This window comes from Oreochromis niloticus, linkage group LG10, assembly GCF_001858045.2.
Source record: "Oreochromis niloticus isolate F11D_XX linkage group LG10, O_niloticus_UMD_NMBU, whole genome shotgun sequence".
NCBI classification, from domain to species: domain Eukaryota; kingdom Metazoa; phylum Chordata; class Actinopteri; order Cichliformes; family Cichlidae; genus Oreochromis; species Oreochromis niloticus.
This window is the reverse complement of record NC_031975.2, coordinates 14,604,109-14,628,452: the sequence shown is the minus strand read 5'-3', so window position 1 is coordinate 14,628,452 and position 24,344 is coordinate 14,604,109. Positions and strand designations below refer to the sequence as shown.

General features: G+C 39.0%; 2 protein-coding genes across 14 annotated transcripts in view; one reads left to right on the top strand and one right to left on the bottom strand.

Moving 5' to 3' along the window:
• slc7a1a (solute carrier family 7 member 1a) overlaps window positions 1-24,238 on the bottom strand; it is a 38,140-nt gene extending 13,902 nt beyond the window's left edge. The window contains exons 1-2 of one of the 5 annotated variants that reach the window (XM_005472234.4): window positions 23,994-24,238; window positions 1,348-1,510 (exon numbers count right to left, since the gene is read on the bottom strand). The gene's annotated coding sequence lies outside the window, so the exon portion shown is untranslated. Of the gene's footprint in view, window positions 1-1,347; window positions 1,511-8,010; window positions 8,164-9,192; window positions 9,435-23,993 lie in introns of those variants that run through there. The other 4 variants (XM_005472232.4, XM_003446726.5, XM_005472233.3 and 1 more) reach the window with 4 other exon arrangements.
• Window positions 193-22,881, top strand: LOC102078958 (homeodomain-interacting protein kinase 1). Of its 9 annotated transcripts, XM_013272364.3 has the most exons (11): window positions 193-383; window positions 978-1,159; window positions 1,268-1,405; window positions 18,276-18,498; window positions 18,596-18,787; window positions 18,887-19,068; window positions 19,243-19,366; window positions 19,488-19,607; window positions 20,991-21,077; window positions 21,213-21,400; window positions 21,575-22,881. In XM_013272364.3, the coding sequence occupies exons 3-11, from the start codon at window positions 1,317-1,319 to the stop codon at window positions 22,272-22,274; spliced, it is 1,905 nt and encodes a 634-aa protein (XP_013127818.1). In that variant the 5' UTR covers window positions 193-383; window positions 978-1,159; window positions 1,268-1,316; the 3' UTR covers window positions 22,275-22,881. The 9 variants fall into 9 exon arrangements, 7 of the variants coding, with proteins under 7 accessions (XP_013127818.1, XP_013127820.1, XP_025766638.1 ...); XR_001224566.2 differs by having other exon boundaries at window positions 193-1,159; window positions 21,256-21,400; window positions 21,575-21,709; XR_003221913.1 differs by having other exon boundaries at window positions 193-1,159; window positions 21,256-21,400; window positions 21,634-21,701.
• Window positions 24,239-24,344: the final 106 nt, after the last annotated feature.

Below are 24,344 nucleotides of genomic sequence, written 5' to 3'. Positions count from 1 at the left end.
TGAGGAAGACTGGTGGCTGAATTTAGTCATACTGGCCAAATATCTCATTCCAAGTAAACTGAGATAATTAAATCATTAATCATTCGGTGACAACCGCTTTAAATAAAGTAACAACAAACCAGAAAGAAAAAGGAGTATAATAATAATAATAACAAGAACAATACTACTACTACTACTACTACTAATAATACAGGATTTAACTAAATAGGTTTAATTTTGACAATGACAGCTTCCATTCATCTGTACAGTATAGTGACTGACTATGGCTGAGCACAGGTGCTAAATTCATTCAGTCCAGTGTGGAGAACATTAGCATGGAAGGGGAGGATTATTTACTTAGTCATCTATTTTCCTGTTTTCTTCATTTCATTGGAGGAAGAAATGTAAGTGTAGATATGGGACCAGACATTGCAGACTAGATTGAAAAATTACAAAGGTCGAAATTCTACATTTTGTGCTACTCAGATTTAAAACTCCTAGCTAACTATAAGTGTGGGTAAGAATTAACCACAGGCCCATTGTTTCCTGTGCTAGCGTCTGTTAATGAATTTGAAACTTTTATCTGATAAAATAAAGACATTTCTGTCTGAATGTAGCATCACTGTGGAAATAGCTAACGCTAGCAATGCTGGATAAAGTTCATGCTGTCAGCTTGATGAGGGCTAGCACAGAGGTGGTGGAGGAAAAAAAGCATAGCATTAACTATGGGATTGTGTTGGTATTAAATTTAGTAGCATTAGCTTTGCAAAGGCTAGACTGCGCCAGCATGCCTGCTGTTGTTTTCCATAGCCGTTAGCGATAACATCTTAAGCGCACAGGCTGCTAACTACATGTATAAAACTAGCTACAACTAGTTGTTTGACTGTATTTTAACCATGCAAATATTTGCATGAAACAATAGCAGACTTCATTTATGGACATGTATGCTAATGGTGCCCAGTTGCGCCAATGAAGAAGCTTTATTTCGCACAAACTAGACAGGGGCGGCGCATGGAGCTGCGTTAAAGACGGGGTCCCTCTCCTCGGCTTCCTGCACACCTTTCTCCATCAACTAAATCTGCTAAAGCAGCAGGTTTGATTACAACTAGAAAGTTTTTCTGCAACATCCTCAAGAAGGCAGCTCTGGAAGAAGCGTTTGGGAGGACTGGGGAAAAACAATGTAAATTTTCTAAACTGACATCTGTAGCTTCAGTAAGTTTTTGAGAGCAAATTTAAGAACCTGCTTTGTGTGTGTGTGTGTGTGTGTGTGTGTGTGTGCGTGTTTCAGTGTACTGAAGAGGATCAAATAATTTACTCTAAGTACTACAGTAAAGGCAATGGCTGAGCTGCCTACTGAGCGGGTTTTACCTGAACCACCACCTGCCAACATCGGACAGGTGCGTCAGGGGGCTTCTTCTCCAAGAAGGTAAGCATGACATCTCTCGCTCTCCCTCCCTCCTCTGTCTGTCTCCTCCGTTAAAAGAGCATCTCACAGGCAGTTCCTTCAGCTTCCCTGATGCTCGCCTCTCTTCTGTATTGACATTTTAATAGTTAATTGTTAACACGATGTCTGACCGGGTATGTTGCAAAATCGTTGCTATATATTATTTAGAGCACGGGGGACATTTGCAGGTGATGTGAATACTCAGTAAATATTACAAACAGAAAGCATTCCGTTTGCTGCAATCGGAAAAATGCGCACATGGTAGGAGAAAGTTTTTAGCGGTAGCTGTTAATATAATCATTTATATACAAGGAGGAGGAAAAGTATTTCACTATATAAACCTGAAGTCAGTGTGTACCAGCTGGCCTGTATAATGTGTGGAAAGACACAAAAATTTTTTTTAACGTCACAGCTCGAGTTATCCGCAGTTTAATTAAGTCAGGGTTTTTAGGCTATGTGCGTAAATGCGCACATGGCTCACCAGGCTGGGTGAGGCTGTGGGCAGTATTAACGTCAGTTTTTTGGATGTTATATTCGGACATTAATCTAGCACCATAACAAAGTAACATTAACGAGTGCATTTTGACAAACATTTCGATAATTATATATAATTGGGCTGATTGAGGGAAGTAACTTGAAATGTCTCTGTGTGCGCGCACAGCGGGGAAAAGATACGCTTTCCCAGGTGTCAAAATTTCTGTAGACCGAGGGCGTAGATTTGGCATGGACGGAAGGGACATGTCCCCACCAATATCCAGCCATTATTGAATCGTCCCCACCAATAATTTGATCTCTTCAAGTAAAGAAAAACAAACCCGATAGAAAGAAAAAAAAAACGACCTGTCATTCACCTGTGGCGCAGAAAGAGTTAAATTACGTTCTCTACTGGAGTCCTACCTCATGTGACAAATATGGCCAATGTGATTGGCTGTGCCTTTCAGGGAGCTCTGTTTAGTTTTTGATGCATTCTCAATCATCCAGGAAAGTTTCCCCAAACCTTATAAACCTTATGGGCTGACCTCACATCCCATTGTTCCTTCAGTGGGCTGGTTTCAGTCATTATGCAAATGTACTGTTTATAAGGTTTGGGGAAACCTGCAGTCAGCTGAGACTGAAGAAGTCACTTGGATGAGTGACGAAACGTTTCTCCCACAAAACGCTACGTCCAGATGAACAGATTCAACTTTTGGAGATCTGTTTAGTTTTAGCAGCGGCAAGCCTGCGCTGCAAGGACCTGCAAGGAGGAGAGGAGGATGGCAGCAAAAAGGAAGAACCTGGATATAAGAAAGTATTTTTCAAAGAAACCTGTAAGTCACTTAAAGTCAAGTTCACTCATAAAATGTGTCCGTCATAATAACGTTACAGGCTATGCTACGCCATACATGCCAACACTCCCGATTTTTCCGGGAGAATCCCGAATATCAGTGGCCCTCCCGAAAATCTCCCGGAGCCACCCGGACAACAAAATTGAAAAACCATACACCAGATTGGCACTGCCAATTCCAGTTTCCAACAATGGCTACTACTACTGCAGCTACTTAGTTTTAATATTACTCTTGTTACTCTTTCTGGGTCGCAAAATAAACTTTTAACATATTTTCAGGCGAGAATGTAGCTGTGTAAACTTCAAATATACGAGCCGGGTGTTGTGCCAAAAAGTGATTGCCTGCCAAAAACTGATTTCCAATGTTTCCGTGTGTTTTTTATGTGCAATATCGTTAAGTATGTTGCTAACTTTGTTAACTTTGGTTAACAGGTATTACAAAGGGGTTATATATAAAATTTAAAAATTACCTGTTTCTCAAGTATCTTTGTAACTGTGTTATTGTACTTACATTATAATCAATCAGTTCCCTTTTGTCCACTTAAAATATGTTTACAGAACTATTTTTGCATTTGTTGCAATTTCAGCGGTCCTCTTGGGCAGATTACTCTTAAAAGAGACATTTTTAAAGTCAACAAGAATTTTCTTAACTGCATAAATAAAGGATACATAAAAGTCACTGCCAAAAACTGATTGCGGCTTCTACCTTGTTGCGCAACATGACTTGATATCATTCATGAGGGATACATTTGACATACGTTTCACATATTATAGACAACGAGTTATTTATAGCAGTTTAAATACAAGCAATCAGTTTTTGGCAGACAATCACTTTTTGGTACAACACCAGGTCCTCAGGTGGACGCAGCCTCTGAATTTGGACACCCCCGGCCTGTTTCCGGCCGGACAGTAATAACGGTGACATGTAACTTATTTTATCCGATAAATAAACATGGTAAAATTCAAGTTTTTTGTGTGTGTAAAACACCCATCTCGCCCCCTGCGGGCGGTTTATCCTTCAAGCTCGGGTCCTCTACCAGAGGCCTGGGAGCTTGAGGGTCCTGCGCAGTATCTTAGCTGTTCCCAGGACTACGCTCTTCTGGACAGAGATCTCCGATGTTGTTCCCGGGATCTGCTGGTGTATACATATATATATATATATATATGTATATATATATATATATATATATATATATATATGTATACCACCCCCCAACAGCCCTTTTGAATGTCTCCCTAATTCTGAGGTCTCCAGGTTGGCAAGTATGTGCTAGGCTTTGGCCCACATCAGTCTAAAATTGTATGTAACCATGAATAACGTGTTGCCATGTCCACCAGGAGAGACTGGACAGTGTAGATGTAAAACAAATATGCCAGCAGTTCATCTCAGTTAACGAGAGGAGAAGGCATGTGTTTGGCTCCTTCACATAGTGGAGATTGAGTTGTTGTGTGGGGCACCAGTAGTCCATGTCTGTTGCTGTAACAGTAGTTCATGTTTAGAATCAAAAATCCCAGCTCACTGATTTGATCGGGGCAATAGTGCCTAAAATGTTGCATAATTCTGCTGAGAGATCTTTTACTTTGTGGTAATCTTAGATGAGTAGTTTTATTGACAAAAACCAGCAGGTCATTCAGTGTTCCCTTAGTGCTAATGTGTAAGAGATGTTGGTGTACTATAACTGAAGTAATGTTGTTAAGTCCTTAAAGTCATATTCTTTTATTGTCACGACTGTGTTTGAAGCTATTTTTATTTTTGTATGATACCTGATTTATATGGAATATGGCTGAAGTAAACTAAAGTCTAAAATACTTAGTCATTTGTTTAATAGTAATTTAACATTATATAATTCACAAAACTATGAATTGTAGTTTTAAATGGTTTAAAAGCATGTAGAATAGCATATGTAGGCAAGTATATTTCTCCTTTTTTATCAAGAAGCAAAGACAAAAAGGAAAAAAAAAAAGAAACAGGGCAGGGTTCGGTGGTTGAATCATCCGTCCCCACCAATGCCAAAACCAAATCTACGCCCTTGCTGTAGACATTCTGTCTATTCTGTCTATAAGTCTGTTAACCAATCAGCTGGCTGAACAAGTGAATTTGGCTGCATGTAAAACAGGCTGCGTGAAGAACCGCGATCGGGATTCGTCTCTCCCTCCTTCTGAAGCTCGAGATTTTCAGTTCAGTTCGGCTCCATATCATCAAAATCCCAGTATTACTAAAGAATGGAAATATGTGGCAATATGTGGGACCCTTAAACAATAATGGTGAATAAATGAGCATTCTTACTGTAACAAGCACATCAGGTACAAAAAAGACAAGTTTTTAAAATAATTTTTTTAAATGTTTAAGTTTGTTAAATGTAGTGCAAGTTGGTGAAGTTTAAAAAAAAATCCTTTTTTCATGATTCAATGCAAAAAAGAAAGGTTTGAGATCACTTTGTACAAGTACAGTGTATCATTCTGTGTTTGTACACATGGACGGTGCTATGAAAAAGTATTTGGCCCTTTTCTGATTTCGTAGACCATCAAACAAATTTTATTATTAGACAAAAAAACCCAAATAAATGCAAATTGCAGTTTTTAAAAGATGATTTAATTTATTAAGAGCCAAAAATATCCAGAATTTCCTTCCTGTAAAACAGTAATTGTAAAAAATATTTAACCTGTCGTGCAACAACAGAAGTAATGTCAAAGAAATCATTTCTTGAAAAATGTAACTTGTTAACTTTCAGTTAGATTTAACAAAATAAATACCTATTTAAGATTAAGAAATTAAGATAAAAGCTACAAATGAAAGTTGGATGTGGTATTAGTAACAGATACATCCACTTCAAATGCCCGCCTCATTCCTGACAGGACCATGACCTGTACAATGTAAATAGGACAGTTAACGTCCCCATTAGCATTTATGAAAACCAGTGGTAATGTCTTGTACATCCACCAGGGGGCACAGTGCCAAAGGAAGTTGATTCACTTCCAGCTTTCTACACATGTATCAATGCATTTTTTTAATTTAAATATGAAAATCAAAATATAAATGCAAACTGATTACTGGGTGGTCCTGTCAGAGAAGAGTGTATTTTAGATGTGGTACAATAATTACATATATTAGCTAGTTATGTAGTCTTATAATGTAAGGATTGCATCATTTTTAAATGCAGTAAATTGCTCGCTGTTAACCATCTGTTTTTTTTTATTCTCCTTCCACACTCTGCACATTTCTGATAAATCACTGCGGTAATTTTAACAACTTTTACAGACAGGTAAAAGAGGGCAGACCGTCATTAGCATCACAGCAGATACCTTTGACACACATTAGGTGATTCATCAAACAGCTCTCCGAACCCCCACAGAAGGCCAGCAGCTTCCAAACCCCACCCAAATATCCTGTCAGTGCCGGTTGTGACTTTAAAACATGTAAACGGTGTTCCAGGAATCATTGACAGAAAGTATTTATAGAACACTGTTATAAAAACAGTCACCTTCTTTGTTTTTACCCGAACTTTATGACAAAGTTCAGATGAGGGATTTGTGCTTTTCTCATTTTAGTGCTTGTTGTTAAGCTGCCGCGCTTCATTTGCATATCGTCACCACTTAATGATGTGAAACACAGACAAGCAGCACTCGCCCCCCCCCAGCTCTGCCTGTCTGTGAAGCCTTCTTATTCAATGCCAATTATGTGTTTTGTCCTTCAATAAAAGTAATCAAAAACGATTTTTAGATTACTTACATTACTGTTAAAATCCTGTTTTAAAAGTATGCAGTCCAGATTACGTTACTGTTGTTAATACATTTGCAAACTTTGTGACATTCATGGTAAATTTATATGTAACCTAAAACTGCAGAAGTCATTTCAACTTGCAATGATTTGACAAACAAGCCTGTTTATATTAATATTAAGGTCAGAGAAGGTCAGTCACAGAAACAGTTTTCAGCGCAGCGTTCATGAAAACCCCGACATCAGAATGTCAGTCTTTTTTTATCTTGTGGTAACTGTGAGAGCATGTGCTGTCCTCCTTGAAACAAACTGAAGGTTTCAACAGAAAGAACAAAAACTCACTATCAAGTGGGAAAATCTTAAATATATGGAATTCACATAGTAGTATAGACTCCATTTTTTGCCAGTCTTCTAATGTCCCGCTTTCAGGAAGGCACCATGAGGTTGCTTCGTTTGTTTGCTCACATTTTCAAAGACCCAGCCCATCCCTCATAAACAACTTAAACAGCTGATAAGAGTTACACACCTACACACACCTATCAAGTTAACACAGGTGGAATACACTTAGATTTGGATGGTTGCAAGGTTAAAACGGAACTGAAGAAACATTCCCCTCTAAGGTACAAAACAATTATAAGGCAAAGACCTTCATAAAAATAATACTGAGAAAATCATCGGGCTGAAAGCAGCAATATTGAGTGGCTGTATCTGTATACTAAGCTAAACTAGTTATACTAAAATAAAGACAATAAAAAAAAAAAACAGACAGCTAACTGTGAAAGATTGAACTGGTCACTGTCCGCATTTTAAAACAGACCTCACTGCTGGCTACAACAACATACGTTTAAAAATATTGTCAAAGTAGAAAAGTTAAAGTCATCGTTTCCACATCTAATTTTATTAAAAAAACAATATAGTTTTTGTTTTTATAGTCTCTAGATAGCACAAGAAACTTTAGAGTGAAGACTTGGTTAGCTGGGTGTGTGAGAGAGAGAGGGAATAAAGAAAAAAGAGAAAGCTTTAATTTAAATTAGAGCAAATTCCAATGAAAATCTGCCTTTAAAACATTTGATAATGTTATGGTGTGCACAGGGTTCACTCAGTCATCAGAGCTATAATCTGTTCAAATAAACACCCAACATAATCACTAAATGCAGAATTCTGCAGATACATTTTATGCATACACAGAAAAGCACTAAGCGATGCCTATCAAGCAGAATTAGGAAGACACCCACTGATAATTAGATTGAATTAAATAGATTAAAACATTTTTGATCACTTTAAGTCCAGCCCCTAAGACACACTCCATTCTAAAGCCCTCCAAACCCAAAGAATGAGCCTGACCGGTCTCACAAAAACACTGCTTTTCAAATTTTAACAAAATGCAAATAAATCTATGTAAGAAAAACAGTCAGAGATAGAAAGTAGAGACAGCTCTTAATGTAGGGACACAGAACATGCCATCAGTGTTTGAGTGGTCAGTTTGAAACAAAGACACATTTCCTCCTGGATTGGAAATCATTCAATGAAGTAAGGAACACTTACTTAAACCACTTCACTTCTGTAATTCCAAATTTCCACGAGCTAAGCAACATTTCAAAGTAAAAATATATTCCCAGGAGAAGGACACAGGGCATGACTGGCTGGCTGATATATGTCAACATGCCACCACCCGAGGGACAGTGAATGACCTACACACCCACACAGACACACAAACTCAAACATGCACATGCGCACACAGGCATATAATATAAATTTATTTATATATATGTGTGTTCTGTTTTTCCATTATTGTGATACGTCATTATCAGTATCACCATCGCCCGCCTCTGCTGGTACTCAATATCTTAATAACCATTTATACACATATTTACTAAAGCTTGACTTGCTTATATTTTTCACACTGCTTTGATAAGTCAAAGTCAAAATCCAGTTGCAACTTGCTTCATCATAACCGTGATGGTATAAACAGAAGCTACACATTGTTTAGGGAAACTGTGAGCTCATGCTGGTCTGAGCTGAAGCTATCTAGGTAATGATCATATGCCCTTTTCTAGAGGAAACAAGTGTAAATATAAAATGAACTCACGGCAGTAATAGCAAACAGTACTGTGCATGTGATAGATTGGATTTCCTTGTTGACATGACAGCCTTAAAGTTTCAGAAAGTTTTCATATTGACGTAAATGGGATGGGATTTAACACTTTAGGATGAGGTATTTTTCTCATTCTCATTGCAGTGCCTTTGTTTTCACCACCACCTGTGCTTTTAACCAGAGTCTGAGACCTGCTCAGTCCTGATTTTAGGCCAGTTTGAAATTCTGCACAGTACTTCAAATTTTATAGCCACCTCTTTCCCCACATGCATTACAAACCATTGTTGGATAAGTTCCACTGCAGCTCTGATAGAGTCAGATCCAGCAGTTTCCAGGCATTTTTAATAATTTTGGCTACTGACCATGTGCTTTAAGTAGCTCATTATTGTAGTGTTGCATTAAAATAAACTTCTTTAAGCAGGATACAAGTGCAGGAAAAAGGAAATTCTAAATGCGTGCATGAGACGGCAGCACAGGTGCTCCTAATTTTATGTAGGAAAACACCCAGAACTCCCCCAGAAAATCATTCCAGGCTGGGGTACAGTACTACTAAGTCACTAGTTTGGTAGTACTTGATCGCTTTCCTGCATTTGTGACACAGAAATGATAACATTACAGCAGTAGTATTTTACCTTAATGTAGCAGCTGGGCAAAAGGAGGGGATCTAAGGTATTGGATGCTTCCCTGCGAAGCCTAAGAAGATGAAGCTGTAGAACCCCCAAACACGGCCTCCCACAATGGTGAAAGTTTGGTCTTTGGATGCAGTGAGGAGTTTTGGGGTTGCTCTATTTAACGCATTGAGATGGAGGAGGAGATAGAGGTGCACACACGCAGCCCCGCCTGCTCATTACTATTAGCCATTACTATGATGCAATAACCTTCTGGTTTAAACTACACTAGATGATTAAGTCACACACCTGACAACTGTTGAAATCAATAACCAGAAATTCACGTGTCACCTCCTGAGTGTATGGAAATTGGTAGTCTGCAATTTTGGAGGGCACAACTGCTCAAGTTAACTTCCAAATCAAAAAGATAAGAAACTTTCATAAAAAAAATATATATATATATATAACAAGTAAATTATAGTCATTTTATGGATGATTTGCTGTTTCCAGAGGCTCAAAGGTAATTGACTGATTAGTGGTTGGCTATGTGAGGCTTATTCTCTCGATATTTCATTGCAATAATAAGGGAATAGTTGGACTGGTATTTGGCAGCTGTTCACTGGAATTTCTGATATGCTAAAAAGTTGAAAGACCAGTATAGGCAAGGGGAGAAGGTCATAACTAGACATTAGCCTAAAGATAGGCAAATTAGACTTTGCTAGAAAACATCTAAAAGAGGCCGCACATTCATCTATCCATCTCCTTCATCCATCCTCTTCTGGTTGTCTGCTTATTATGGAAGCAATGTTATGGCATGTGCATCTACGGCTGCCAGTGGGCCACTAGTGTGTATTAATGATGTGACTGCTGATAGAAGCAGCAGGATGAATTGTGATGTGCACAGGGCTGAAGCATCCTGCTAAAACAACCCAAGAGGCTTGGTTTATCAAGCCAAAGATATTATTCAAAGTTATTCTATTTGACCTGCCCAGAGGCTGCAGATAGTAATTAGCTTTTTCTTTTGTTTGTACATGGCCCCTGACAAATAAAGTGGAAATGAAATGACATGAAAATGAAAAAAGTTAGTCAAGTCAATAAACGATGCTGATCATTCATTTTTGTGTCAATAACTTCTATGCATTATTAGGCTGTGCATTTGAAATATTGTCAGCATGTGGAATAACAGAGGCATCTTTTTGAGGTAAATGAACAGCAAGGTAAAAACACAAAACCTCATGTCAGTATGGATGGATGGATTTACAACAATATTATTTTAACTTCAAATCTAATGCTTTAAAAGTGCACAAAAAGCTTTCTCAGTAACAATTGAATGATCTTTCTGTTTACTACCAGCTGGAAATAATACCAAGTAGCAAACCAACTGTTAATAAGTAAAAGAAATAAATGAGCAACAGCAGATAGTATCTCTATAAAAACTGGATTGACATATCTATAGCACAAGCAAAACTTAAACTGAGAAACTATTCTGACCACGGGATAATGATTAACGTCTTGATGCATTCTCAATCATCCAGGAAAGTAAATCTCCAAAAGTTGAATCTGTTCATCTGGACGTAGCGTTTTGTGGGAGAAACGTTTGAGTGACGAAACGTTTCTCCCACAAAACGCTACGTCCAGATGAACAGATTCAACTTTTGGAGATAATGATTAACGTTTTGTACCCAGTGTTATATTTCCTTAAAGTAGAAATATATCAGTGCAAATCCCTGCACCAGTCATTTTCTGGTTTAAACTTCTTCCTTGGAGAACAAATGATATGATATAAAAGAAGTTTGCTTATCTTGCAGCTTTAACTGCTTTTTGGTAGTTTATTTTATACATTCCTTTAAAGTAGAGAGGGCTGTGTTAGTGTTCATTTGCCTTCCAACTTTCTCCATTCCTATTTACATGAACTGAATAACAGGAGCTGGTGTTATGCTTTCTGCATTTCAGTTTAGCGACACACAGTGATTACTGAGGGAGGTTAAAAGGTCATCAGTGAGGGTGCAATTTTAAAACTGTGAACAAAAGAGATCCATTAAAAACATCCAGCTTGTGGTTTGATATAAATTTGTCCTCTGGGCTGAGACCAGGGCAAGAATGTAACCTTAGGAATGAGCAGCAGGTACTTTAACAGACTATAGTTGTGATTCAACTAGTTGTAGTTATGCATACAACATACATGAATGTTTTAAGAGCTAGAATAAGTACCCGGCCACACTGTGACACAGCAACACAGAGAAGTTCTGAAAATTATGTGTTGAGTTTTTTTTTACCTGTGTTATCTGATTACTTATATTTGCAGCAATATCTTGGTATCATCTTCAGTTCCACATGATAGCATGTTGTGTTTCTTATTGGCTAATCAAGATAAAGATGGTATGCCGCACAGGGTCACCTTGAACCTGTGAACCTTGTCAGTTGTAACTGAACAATGTGTATCAATAGGTGGCACCACCTCTATGGACAAACAAAGAACAAGATGAGTAATACAGTATCAGTAACAGTTAGCCACTGTGTCAGATCCAAATGTTTCATAAAGAAATAAAATGTTTCCACAACACTTATCAGCATTACCAAAATGTAGGCTTCTTATTTGAGTAAAATCTAATTTCTAGTATATGAGTTTTTCAGATCAATTTAAGCCAAAAGAAACAGAATCTTACGTAAGTAAGTAAGTCAAAATTGAAGTTAATCTAAACATTTGTAAGAAAAAAATAAAAATAAAGATAAAAATAAAAAGAGGAAAACTAGCCAGGATGGATTTTACCATGTGGGAGGGCGGACCCAAATGCAGAACTCAGGAAACAGGAATGACTCAAACAAAAAATCTGCTTTAAATTAAAAAGTAAAAGGTACAAAAAGGTTGTTACTATAGACATTATCAGGCTGGGGAAGTAAACAAAACAGAAGACACAGAGAACAACAGTTAGAAAGTAAAACAGAAAGACACAACTGAATGGAAGCAAAGGTTAACTTGGCATAGGGGTGGAGAGAAAGACTAGACAGAGGAACACATAAAGATGAAGGGCAATGCAGATGAGGACACCAAGGAACACAACAGGGTACTAACCCAGTGTGAACAGTAACTACAACTAAGAAGAACCGAAGACTCAGAGGAATACAATAAGACTTAAGAAGATAATCGAAAAGAGCCACAGAAAATAGACAACGCTTTTGAACTTGTAAACACAGGGAATTAAATGAAAGCAGCCATTCAACAAATAGTACACTATATATTAAATATAAAGGGACCAATAGTTAGTTAAAAATGATTAAGTAAATATATCTAAGGCCACAAGGGAAGCAATATGACAAAAGAAACAAAACCTTTCTTTTTAAATATTTTGCCCTTTTAAAAATACAAAGGAAACATTAGCTCACAGATGTCAAACATACGGTCCAAAATGCAGGGATCACGACAGTTCGCCCATTTTCTTAACAGTCCTACTCCCCATACTTTCCTAACAGAGGGCACATATAATATCAGAGAAAGTACTCATAATGCAGAGACGAGTAGATCTCTGCATTATGGTAAACTCTAAAGTTCTTATCCTGCATTACAAATTCAGAATGTTATTGCTATTATAAGTAATAGACATTGACAAAGCAACATCAGAGATATTAAGTGAGTTGAAATGACTTCTGGAAAATTAGGGTGTGGGAATTGTGGTTTTTCAGTAGCAGCTGAATGATTTTATGTTCAAACAAGTTGGAAAAATATCAGAAGCAAGTCAACTGTTAATAAGTAAAAGAAGGAAATGGGCAGCACCTGGGCAACAGGTAGCAACTCCTTAAACAGATTGCTTGTTTTGGTGGACATGTTGTTTTAAAGTCAAACTAAAGTGAAACCATACTTGCGAGAAAGAAAAAAAGAGGGTGGCAACATGCCAGGCTGGCTGGTAATAAGTAATAACACTTGTACTCTTCCTCCTCTTTCCTGACGCAGCTAAAAAATAATAATGTTTTTAGGTCAGGTCAGGAATAGTTCATGCTGTTTTTGCACAAAATTAAAAGGAAATAAAAAGAAGGCTGTATTTATTGACATCTCTGGAATCACTTTTATGACCGGTGGTGGTCAATAAAAAGCTACAAAACTTTGAAAGTGATACTGTTTCAGCGTAAAGCGTGACTTATTTCATTGTGATCTGCTAGTCAACTTATAGTTGCAGAGTTTTTGTTGCCAAAGATGAAAAAAACCCAGAAAAGCATGACTGCACTTTTGACCTAATAAGCAAAAATGTAACTGTATATTCCAAAGTACTATATTTGTGTATACTTTTTTATATATAAACCTGGCCAAGAGCGCAGCAGAGACTGTGACAAATATAAACATATGCCAAGAAACAAATACACTTGACACAATGTAAAGTGAGTGAACTCACCACCCAGATCATATGCAGTAACCTATCAAGAACTTCAAGAGCATATGTTTAACTGTTAGGTTATGTTACATTGACCAAAAGATCTCTTTCTTCAACATTTTACAATGGACTTAATTCCCCTCATAGTAGATTATTACTCTGTAGATTACTCCAGGAAAAAGTGGAACACATTTAAAATATTCAGAGTTAAAGCATAAAAAGTATTTTGGTTATTACAAAGAACGAAAAGTTACAGGTTTCATAAATCCCTACCCACTCAATACAAACCTTCTACCTGGAATCTTATTCTTAGCATTCCTATTTCAGCAACAAATCAATTCCAAAAGCAGGAACACACAATGTCTGAGTCTGTTACTCATAACTGTGATGGGTATAAATAGAAGCCACAAATCAGGTAGAGACACAGTAATGAGGAAATATGAATAAGCCCTTCATGGTGCGGAAGCCTCCATAATCTCAGTGATCCTGGAAAGCTTACACACACAAACATACAAACGCATAGACACACACACTTATTTAAGTGTGTAGGGGTTGCAGATAGACTAACACAGTCAGCAACTTGACCACTAGTGACCCACATTCAGGGGTGCTAAAGTTAGACTGACTCGAGCTGGTCTGAGCTGCAATGGTCTAGATCTGAAAGGTCAGATTACTCTTTCTTTAAATGCCTTTATAACATGAACTCTTGTTGATTATATGTTACTGTATAATGAGCCTCTCTATTTTTCTCAAGAATATAAGCATAAATACAAAACACTCATCGTGGTAATAGCAAAACAATAGATATTCCACTTTATTTGAGTTTTGTTTTTTGCAGAAAAAAGAATAAAATGTCGACTTGTCAGATTTTAAACTTGACAAGTCAGTACCCAATTAGGAGACAAGCAATGTTCCCTCTAAGCTGCGCACGTGCGCAATTGCGCACTGCTGGCACGGTCTCTGTGCACAGAAAATCTACGTTGCGCACAAAAAAAATCTAACCTGAATTGAAATTAAAATTAAAACTTTAACAATTCTGTTTTGCAGTGTTAGTCAGTAAGTGACTGGCTGCTCCTGTATGGGATTAGAACGATGCCACCTTATCCTATAGTCCAGCCAATAATACGATTCACATTCGTATATACGCAGCCAATCAACATCGTTGACAGGCTATGACAGCGTCCTTATGTGCCGACACCAGTGTTTTAGCTAGCAAAGCGGCGTGGCTGATGTGCAGTGAAGCCACATTAATGACAACGTGTACAACCATTGGAGATGTGAGCAGGACAGACGGAACAATTGACGGAAAAAGTGTTGACTTTATACCAGTTTTTAACTTGTGTTGATAGGCCACGTAAAACCAGAGTTATGATAAAAATATCTGCAATGTTTGGTTTTCTTCCTGAATACTGTCGTTGTTTATATTTACTGCGGGAAGAAACGGAAAAAACGGCGTTTTATAAGGAAAACGCTCGAAAGCACTCTCCGCCTGTGAGCAAAAACAAAACCAAAAAACCCCACACCCTTTCCTATTGGTCGAAAAAACTACCGTGTCGACCAATCAAAAAATGATATGGCAACGTGGCATCTAGTTGTTAAGAAACGGGGGGAAGTTTGGCGGTGCTTTGATATGTGAGAGATTTGAGACGTTTAGCGCAAATCTTGTGTAGTTAGTGTGTAGTTAGTGTGTAGTGTAGTCAATAGTTTTGTTGATGTGTCAGAACAATGAGGCGGCTGCTGAATGTTACAGGTGTTACAGGAGTGATACATCTCCTGTTGTCAGGCCTGCAGGTATCAGGCTGTTGTTCTCCTTTATCTCATAGTGGACAGAAATTATTTTTTGGAGTGGCACAAATAATTTGTGTGGCATCAGATTTGATGCAGAACAGCTGATTGTTCTGTAAATAGTTTGAAATGTTTATTTAAAAACGCCTTGGCTGCATTAAAAAAATAAATAGCTGCAAAAAACTTTGTTGTTTGCCAAACTGAGTTACTTTTTTGAAGTAGTAACTATATAATTAATTGCCCAACATTGGTCATTATATACTATATTTGGCAGACAGAGTTACAGGACTCTCTCCCAGACCACAGACTCATAATACAAGTCAGAGCTTTATGGAAAAAAAAAAAAAAGTTGTGTTTTCAAAATTGGAGTTCAAGTTATTTTTACTTCCAATAGTGTTAACATACTACACAGGTCATGAACAGGATTTTTTAAATTTTCATTGTAAGTGGGCTAAAGCAGTTAATTAAAAGTAGTCTAACATAAATGTAAATGCTGTAATTTGATTATTTTAATAAACCATGTAACTTGGATGGATTAGATGCTGGCGTGACCACAGTGCACACGTCTGATGTCGCTCACAGTGGTCCAAGGGATCGCTCAGGGAGTTTGTGTGTTCGCTCAGACACATGAAATATTAGAGGGAACATTGGAGACAAGTATTTAAGTCTTAACACCTTCATACTAACCAAAGCAGGATCTGAATCAGTTTGAAGATGTGTTATGTTTTCCATTATGGTACTTACTGCACAGCACCCTTACTTTACTCCTACTTATGGTTTGCAGTCAGATGTTAGTGGCCACTTTCTGCTTTCACTCTAATTTAGATTACCAAAACTCCACCCAGGCCACACGACACATTAGGGTTCAAGACCTTCTCAATCCTGGGTTTAGGCTAGTTTTAAATAGCAAAATGACCCTGGCTCAGATCTAACCTAGAGATATCATAGACTCTGTAGTGGATCTGCAAACCAGATCCAGATCGCAGTCCACCTGCACAGCAGGATGGACGCAGAACAGATAAGCATCACATATTTGGACCCATCTGGACCGGATCTATTTTGGATTCGTTAGTAGTGACTCATCTTGTCAATATTTGTATAAAATCTGTCATCCTTCCAGAATTAAACAGAAATTTCTAAAAATGTATCTGACCAAAATGTAGATAGCTCTATAAATGGTAAATGGACTGTTTCTTATATAAGCTTAACTGCATTCTACCTAAAACACTTTGGCGTGCAGACTGGAGCAGCCAAGAATCGAACCACCAATATTCCCATTAGAGGATGAACTGCTGAGCAGCAGCCACCCCAATAAAAGTTAGATATTCCTTATTCCTTATAGCATGTTTGCTTTTACTGATGAAACTTTGCATTCATTAAATACCTAGGTTCAGTGTGGTCACTGCTCCCCAGCTACTTCAGGCCCTCCCGGCTAATGTTTGACTTACAGGATAGTTGGCGGCAAGGGAAACATGACTCTCACTGCATCTATAATCACACAAGCAGCAACTTTAACAAACCTCCATTTAAAATATCATAGTGTTAGTTATAGTGTAACCAGTAGGCTTTAATCTTAAAGTCTGCCTTAATGATATACTAAGTACACTTTAGCATACTTGAATGTTCCAGATTTTAAAAACAAAATCAACCTGTTTAATTGTTTTCAACATTTTATGATATAAGAATCAACTTCTCTCCCACCCATTTTCTGTCTGGCTTCTTAGCACCAAGCCACAGACCAACTCTGGGAGTAGCAACATCCCATTGCAACTTCTCCAAAAGATGCATTGTCTACTGCTCCTATGGGCTTTGTTTTAAGTGTTAACAAGTTTCTTGGTTGTTCTTGTGAATCTAATAAGGTAATAAATCTAATAGGGTAATCAAGGAAATGTTGGTCAGCTAAAGTTGCTAAGGCCTTTACAACTTTGGATTATGGCTTGTGCAAAATATTCATCAATAGAAAAAAATAAGTGGATTAATCTATAATTAAAATAATAATTAGAGGCAGTCCTAATAAATATTCAAATAAGTTTATTGTCAACAAAGAATGACTTGAGGACTGGAGTTCGACACCCCTGACCTAGTGCATGCATGCCACATGCAGGCTTATAATGCGTCGGCACCCTTAATGTAAGGTAACGTAACTTTACATGTGCAAATCAGCTCTTAAAATTATTTGTCTGTCAGTACTTAATGCACCTGTTATAATATTAATACGGTTTTTAATAAGAACATAAAATGAAACATAATGCTGGATTGAAATGTATCTCGTATGAGACTCGCATTCAGAGCCCCTACACTTTGAAGGTGTGGTTTGAGATGTCGCATGGATACTAGATCTCTATCTTTTGGATTTTGTGCCGTGCTTTATTCTGCAGGAGATAACTGGAGGGTAATTAGGTGCATGAGTTTCACTTGGGCCAAATGAGCTCAGCTCTGTGGCTCTAATTTGTTCAAAAAGTAAAAACTGTCTTCTCTCATTTGAAATGGCTAATCAGTGTTTGAATTTTTGTACTCTCCAAGAATACACCTTTAAACTTTACCAAATCAATGTTTGTGACATGTTAAAATAATGTTAACTGTAAGACTTATTTATTGAAGTCCAGTCAGACCCCTGACTTGTGACCTAAAAAACAGTTTAACCAAACATTTCCATTTCAGCACTGAAAAACTCCAAGCACTGTAGTATGCAGAACTTGTTCACTCGATATTCATCAAAGTAATTTTTAAGGTGAAACTACTGAGATAAATCAAGGACATCAGCTTGCCAAGTATTTAGTTTGCTTTCTGGTTAACTAGCTCACGACAAAAGATGATCGGTTTACAATCACAACGCATTGCTTCACTTTTTCCTCTAATATCACCTGCTGTTATTATGAAAATTTGTCTACATTGTAAGAAATTAAGTTTTAAATGACTTTAAAAAACATTTTTTTGTTTGTTTTTTTTGTTTTTTAGGAATTACGTTTACGCCAGAGATGCCCATACCTTTGCCCAGGACAACCGATTACTTCCCATAGGCTGGTACTTCACTGGAGCTGCACGGTACCGGATGATAACTACCCTGGGAGAAGGAGCCTATGGCACGGTTGGAAAATTCATTAGGCTCAATGACATGAAGACCGTAGCCATCAAAATAATTAAGACTGATTACTTCAGAAATGGATTGGCAAACGTGGAGGTAGGAAAGACTTGGCTTGATGCAGTTAATCCAACAATTGTATTTGAAGCAATTCCTCTAAAATATATACTTGAAGCTAAAACTCATATGTTGCCAGGTGGCTGCCCTGCGAAAGTTAAAGTTCTACAAATCTGAAAGGTATAACTTGGTTCAGTTTTACAACGTTCTTACCGATGGGCAAAAATTATGTCTCGAATTTGAGCTTTTGGACAAAAACCTTTATGAATTCATGAAGGAAAGAGATTTCCGACCGCTCGCTCTAAGATCAGTTAGAGCCATCACCGCGCAGGTGTGTTTAACTGTATTCTCTACATAAAGTTTTTCAGATGGATGCTGATTACATTAATACAAAGGTGTGTTTGGGTTTTTTTGTTTGGGTTTTTTTTAGATTGCGAAAGCGCTGGATCATTTGAAGTCTGTACGTTTGATACATGCAGACCTCAAGCTGGAAAATGTGATGCTTGTCAACCATCAGAAACAACCATATAGGGTCAAAGTGATTGACTTTAGCTTGGCATGTGACACCTCTGCTGCCTCGATGGGCTCTTACATTCAGTCCCGTTCATACCGGTGAGTAGCTGGAACCAGTGGCTCTTTCTCTTAAAGGTCAATACTGGATACTCCCACAGTCACATAAACCCCTGGTGTTTCTGTGGTGGGCTTCTTGGCTGTATAACTATTCCAGTTGTCACTTTTGTTGTTAATAATTGACAATTGCTGTTTTTCCTGTTTGTCCTAAATCAGGTCCCCAGAGATTATTCTCGGGGCTCCATTTACAGAGGCCATAGATGTATGGTCTCTGGGCTGCATTGCTGCTAATCTGTACCTTGGCTCCATGCTTTTCCCTGGTGAGAACGAATATGAGGTGGTAAGTATGACTGTGACTAACGCTTCTCCTTTGAAGAACTTGAAGCTTTATTTAAAGGATTACAACACAATATATTAAAGTTGTTAGACTCTGAATTTGACTAAATGATCTGTATTTCCAGATGAGGTACATAGTGGAGACTCAGGGCCAGCTCCCAAGCAAGATCCTCGACTGTGGGCTCAAGACTGCCTTTTTTTTCGACATGCAGTTGTATTTCACCACCAGCACGTGGAAACTCAAGGTTCTTAGTACTTTACAATTACCGGTTAATCGCATATGCCATTCTCTAAAAATTTCAAATATTTTCTTAACCTTGTTTTTCAAAAAGATGGCCAATTTTTGTCAGTCTACAATTTATCAGTGCTAATGAGTTTAGCTGGAGAACTCTGGAGTGGACCATCACCTCACAGCATGGATACTGGAAAACCTCACTGACCGACCACAGTATGTGAGGACTCAGGGCTGTGTGTCGGACAGGGTCGTCTGCAGTACGGGGGCCCCACAGGGAACGGTTCTGGCTCCGTTCCTCTTCACCATCTACTCTGCAGACTTCTCCCACAACTCCACCCAGTGCTTCCTGCAGAAGTTCTCTGATGACTCTGCAATAGTCGGCCTCATCACTGATGGGGACGACAAGGAGTACAGAGGACTGACTCAGGACTTTGTGGACTGGTGCCAGCTGAACTACCTCCAGATCAATGCCAGTAAAACCAAGGAGCTGGTGGTAGACTTCCGCAGGCACAAACATCCTCCACTGCAACCACTGAACATCCAAGGTATGGACATTGAGGCTGTGGACAGCTACAGGTACCTTGGTGTTCATCTGAACAACAAACTGGACTGGACTCATAACTCAGACGCCCTCTACAGGAAGGGGCAGAGCAGGCTGTACCTGCTGCGGAGACTCAGGTCGTTTGGAGTGGAGGGCCCACTCCTGAAGACCTTCTATGACTCTGTGGTGGCCTCAGCCATCTTTTACAGTGTGGTCTGCTGGGGTGGCAACATCTCTGCTGGGGACAGGAAGAGACTGAACAGGCTGATCCGAAGGGCCAGCTCTGTTCTAGGATGCCCTCTGGACCCAGTGGAGGTGGTGAGTGACAGGAGAATGGCGGCTAAGCTTTCATCCCTGTTGGACAACATCTCCCACCCCATGCATGAGACTGTGACAGCACTGAGCAGCTCCTTCAGTGGGAGACTGCGGCACCCACGGTGTGGGACGGAGAGATTTCGCAGGTCTTTCCTCCCCACTGCTGTCAGACTCCACAACAAAGACTTTAATTGATCAAACACACACATCCACAAATGTGCAATAACACTAATGTGCAATAATCTTTTCTGGCATCGTTGTATTTTTACTCAGTTGTATATATCATTTGTATTCTATTTTTATCTTATTGTATATTTTATTCTATTTTATCTTATTCTACTGTATATAGTATTTTATTTTATTCTATTCTGTACAGTTGTGTACTGTATTTATTCTTATTGTATTCTAATTTTTGCTTCATAACTTTTGCACTGTCCACTTCCTGCTGTGACAAAACAAATTTCCCACGTGTGGAACTAATAAAGGTTATCTTATCTTATCTTATCTTATCTTATCTTATCTTTCCTGTCTTTTCAGACACCTGAACAGTTTGTCAGTGAGACAGGGATTAAGTTCACTGAGAAAAGGATGATGAAGTTGACCTCTCTTGATGACCTTAAAAACGTAGGTGTACTTCTTGACTGTTCTATTTTATATATTTAAAACTAAATATACATTTTATGTATATAATAAATATTTAAGCAAAACCCCCATAAAGAAACAACTTAAAATTCTGAGTTTCTTTCTTTGATGTTTCAGCTCTGGTTCACACGTCATCAAAATTATACCACTAAATCCGCAGAAATCTGCGATCTGCTGGTGTTTATCGAGCTGCTTAAAGGAATGCTTCAGCTTGATCCTGAAAAACGGATGACGCCCAGTCAGGTGCTGCAGCACGACTTCACAACACTGCGCCACATATTGCGGTTGTACCCCTACAGCTTCCAGTAAGATATTACTTCTCATTTGAAACACTGGTTCTCCTTTAATGTCCCACTGGACATGGACACATACAACACATTTCCACTGTGAGCACATGTTCTGTATCTCACTTTATGTGGAAAATGTTGTATTCAGATGAGTGAGTCAATAATTTGGCACATGGCTTGATTGTTTTGCAGTGTTAACTCTTGCTTTCAGAAGATTAGCATCTGTCAGACCATAACAGCTGGTCCTACAGGTGTGTGCAGGTCTCTGCAGCAACCATCCTCCAGGACCAGCCACCCTACTGAGCAAAGTCTTCCTTGCCCTCCAACTGAAGCTGGCATAACAACAGCGCGCCCCTGCCCTTCTTTCAGGACCAGCCACCCTACCCAGCAAAACCAACCTTGCCCTCGAGCTAAGCACAGCATCCAAGTGAGGCACCATTCTCACTCTAAGACCACCTGTCCTCCTCTGCAAAATCATCCTCGCCCTCCATCTGTGCGCTACTGCCCTTATTCCAGAACCACCCACCTTGCTCAGCAAAATCATCCTTGCCTTCGAGTCTTACACCACTGCTGTTTCTTCAGGACCATCTGTCCTCACCAGCACAATCATCCTCGCCCTCCAGCTGTGCGCTACTGGCTCTACTTTAGGACCACACACCCTCCCCAACAATATACACTTTGCCCCCTAGCTCAGCATGGGACCCAAGTGCGGTATCACTGCCTTTACTGCAGGAGTACCCATCCTTGCAGCAATATCCTTCTGGCCTTGCTGCTAAACTCCACTGCCTTTACTTTGGCACCACCCATTCTGCTTAGCAATGCCGTCCTCACCCTCCAGCCAAACACTGCACCTCAACAGAGAACCCCTGCACAAAGTCTAGGACCACAGTGAAGTCCTACCTTAGCAAGACTCACCAAATCAAACCAGTCTTAAAAAAAAATTTAATGGCTGATTAGACAATGTGGTTAAGAGTCTCTGACCAATCTGAAAGATCATTGTGATTTAAAAAGGGTTCCATTGCTCTGCTGAGCCATCTTGCGCAAGCATTGGATGTAGGACAATTACAGCTCACCACAAAGTAAGAATCAGAATACTTTATTAATCCCTAAGCAAATTATGTAGAGAAAGATGAACAATGGGGAAGACTATGTTGAGAGGTTGCATAGGAGTGCCAGATGGAACTCTTGAGATTGCAGCATCCACACTTTTAATCACATCTTCCTTATTGAGACTGATCAACAGGACGCTGACTGAGCACACATGCTGGAAACAGACATTTCTGCTCAGGAGTAAACCAAAAAAGAAATAAAAAACATGAACAATAGACCTGGTAGGCTATATGTACCAATCACTTATAAGAAGAAGTGATAATTAAAACCATTTAAAATTTGTTTTTCCACTGAATTACTTTATTTTCACTGACATGTTGTTGTATGAAGTACTTATCCTTTATTGTATTTCTAATAAGTGGAACAATATTAAAACAATAAACTTGTGATTTCTCTAATTTAAGAGCCAGCTTCATTTTTTTTAATTATTCTAACGCACTGTTATTTTATCATGTTGACAGGGTTAGTAATGTTTTCCACAGGTCAGTTTGAGGTTCTTTCATAAAATACATACCCTTGAGACAGTGGGTGCCATTTTGCTGAAAATAGTGAGGGGAGGGAAAGGGGTGGGGTGGGGGTGTAGACTTCAAAATAAAAGCCCCGGTGTGTGTGTGAGAGACTGAGAGAGACACAGGGAAACAACCCAGACTCTCAAGCCAAAAGCCTGCTACAGTAATTGGGGAAAATAAGTAATGTAACTATTGTAGTAATTACAAAAATATCAAACGCTGTCTCTCTGACGTTCATCAATAAACGGGGTTGGCGATAGCAACAATCTTGCTGCAATTTGTCTATAAATTTTAATTTAAATTAGCTTTTCAGTAGCTATGTACTCCCGGACAGCTATACTGAAAACAAAAGGTTATTGTACAATTGGAAATCGGAGTAATGTCAAATCGGGGCGTCGGTGACATACAGCCTGAGGTGGGATTTTAATTTCTACTGTTACTGTCCTCGATCGAGGACAAGAGGAAGAACACCGGTTGATTGTTCAGGTTCAGGTCCCACTCAGTCCAGGGTTTAGAGCAGTTTTAAATCCTGCACGGTGCTCCAGATCTTACATGTAACACCTGAAAGGGTTGCAGGCAAGAATCCTTGAATGCATCAGGCCTATTGGCCACCTTGGATAACTTGTAGAGTCACGTGTCCGGGAATTGAAGTTCATTTTGTGTGATTGCACCTTCAAACGATGCATCACAAGTACCCCCTTAATGTAGAAATAACAGAAGCTTCCCTAAGTAGGATACAGTTGCACACAGGCACGCTGCAGAAAACGGCAGCACAGATCACCGAGCAGATAAAACGGGGGTCCGAGTGAAAAGAGCATGTGTTTTACAGCATGGACCCCCTATTCACTTTACCCAAATGTACACAGGAAAACGCGTTTGCTCAAAGATCCCTAACACTAACTTGGACAGCAGTCAAGTCTGGTATACAGTACTGCTAAGTGCCCGATCACTTTCATGCAGTCGCTACGTAGCCATTGTAAGCTGTACTTTACCTTAACAGGCATAAGGAGGAGAGGTATTTACAGTTTCCCTGGGAGGCCCGAGAAGAGGAAGCTGTAGAACCCCCAAACTCTTGTCTCACACGACGCTGGTCAGGAAAGTCTCGTCTTCAAATGTAGAAAAGATATATTTAGGTCTTGAGTGGCTATGTTTAGGTAGTTGAGCTAGAGGAGGGGATAGAAAGGCAAAAACAGCTTGTCCCACCCGCTCATTACTATTGCGCAATCGCCTCCTGGCTGAAATCGCACTGGATGACATCAAATCCCACATGTGGCAGCTGGCTGAAGTCAGTAACAAAGTATCATTTCACATAAACAGCGTTGCCAAGAGTGTAGAAACTGGCA

What these genes read in the sequence shown, in the direction of transcription:
- LOC102078958 (XM_013272366.3), top strand. Translation starts at nt 1,317, where the DNA reads ATGGCTGAGCTGCCTACTGAGCGGGTTTTACCTGAACCACCACCTGCC. An exon ending in ATTCAGTCCCGTTCATACCG is followed by an intron (nt 19,069 to 19,242) that starts GTGAGTAGCTGG and finishes GTCCTAAATCAG; the next exon opens with GTCCCCAGAGATTATTCTCG. An exon ending in TTGTACCCCTACAGCTTCCA is followed by an intron (nt 21,401 to 21,574) that starts GTAAGATATTAC and finishes ATTGTTTTGCAG; the next exon opens with TGTTAACTCTTGCTTTCAGA.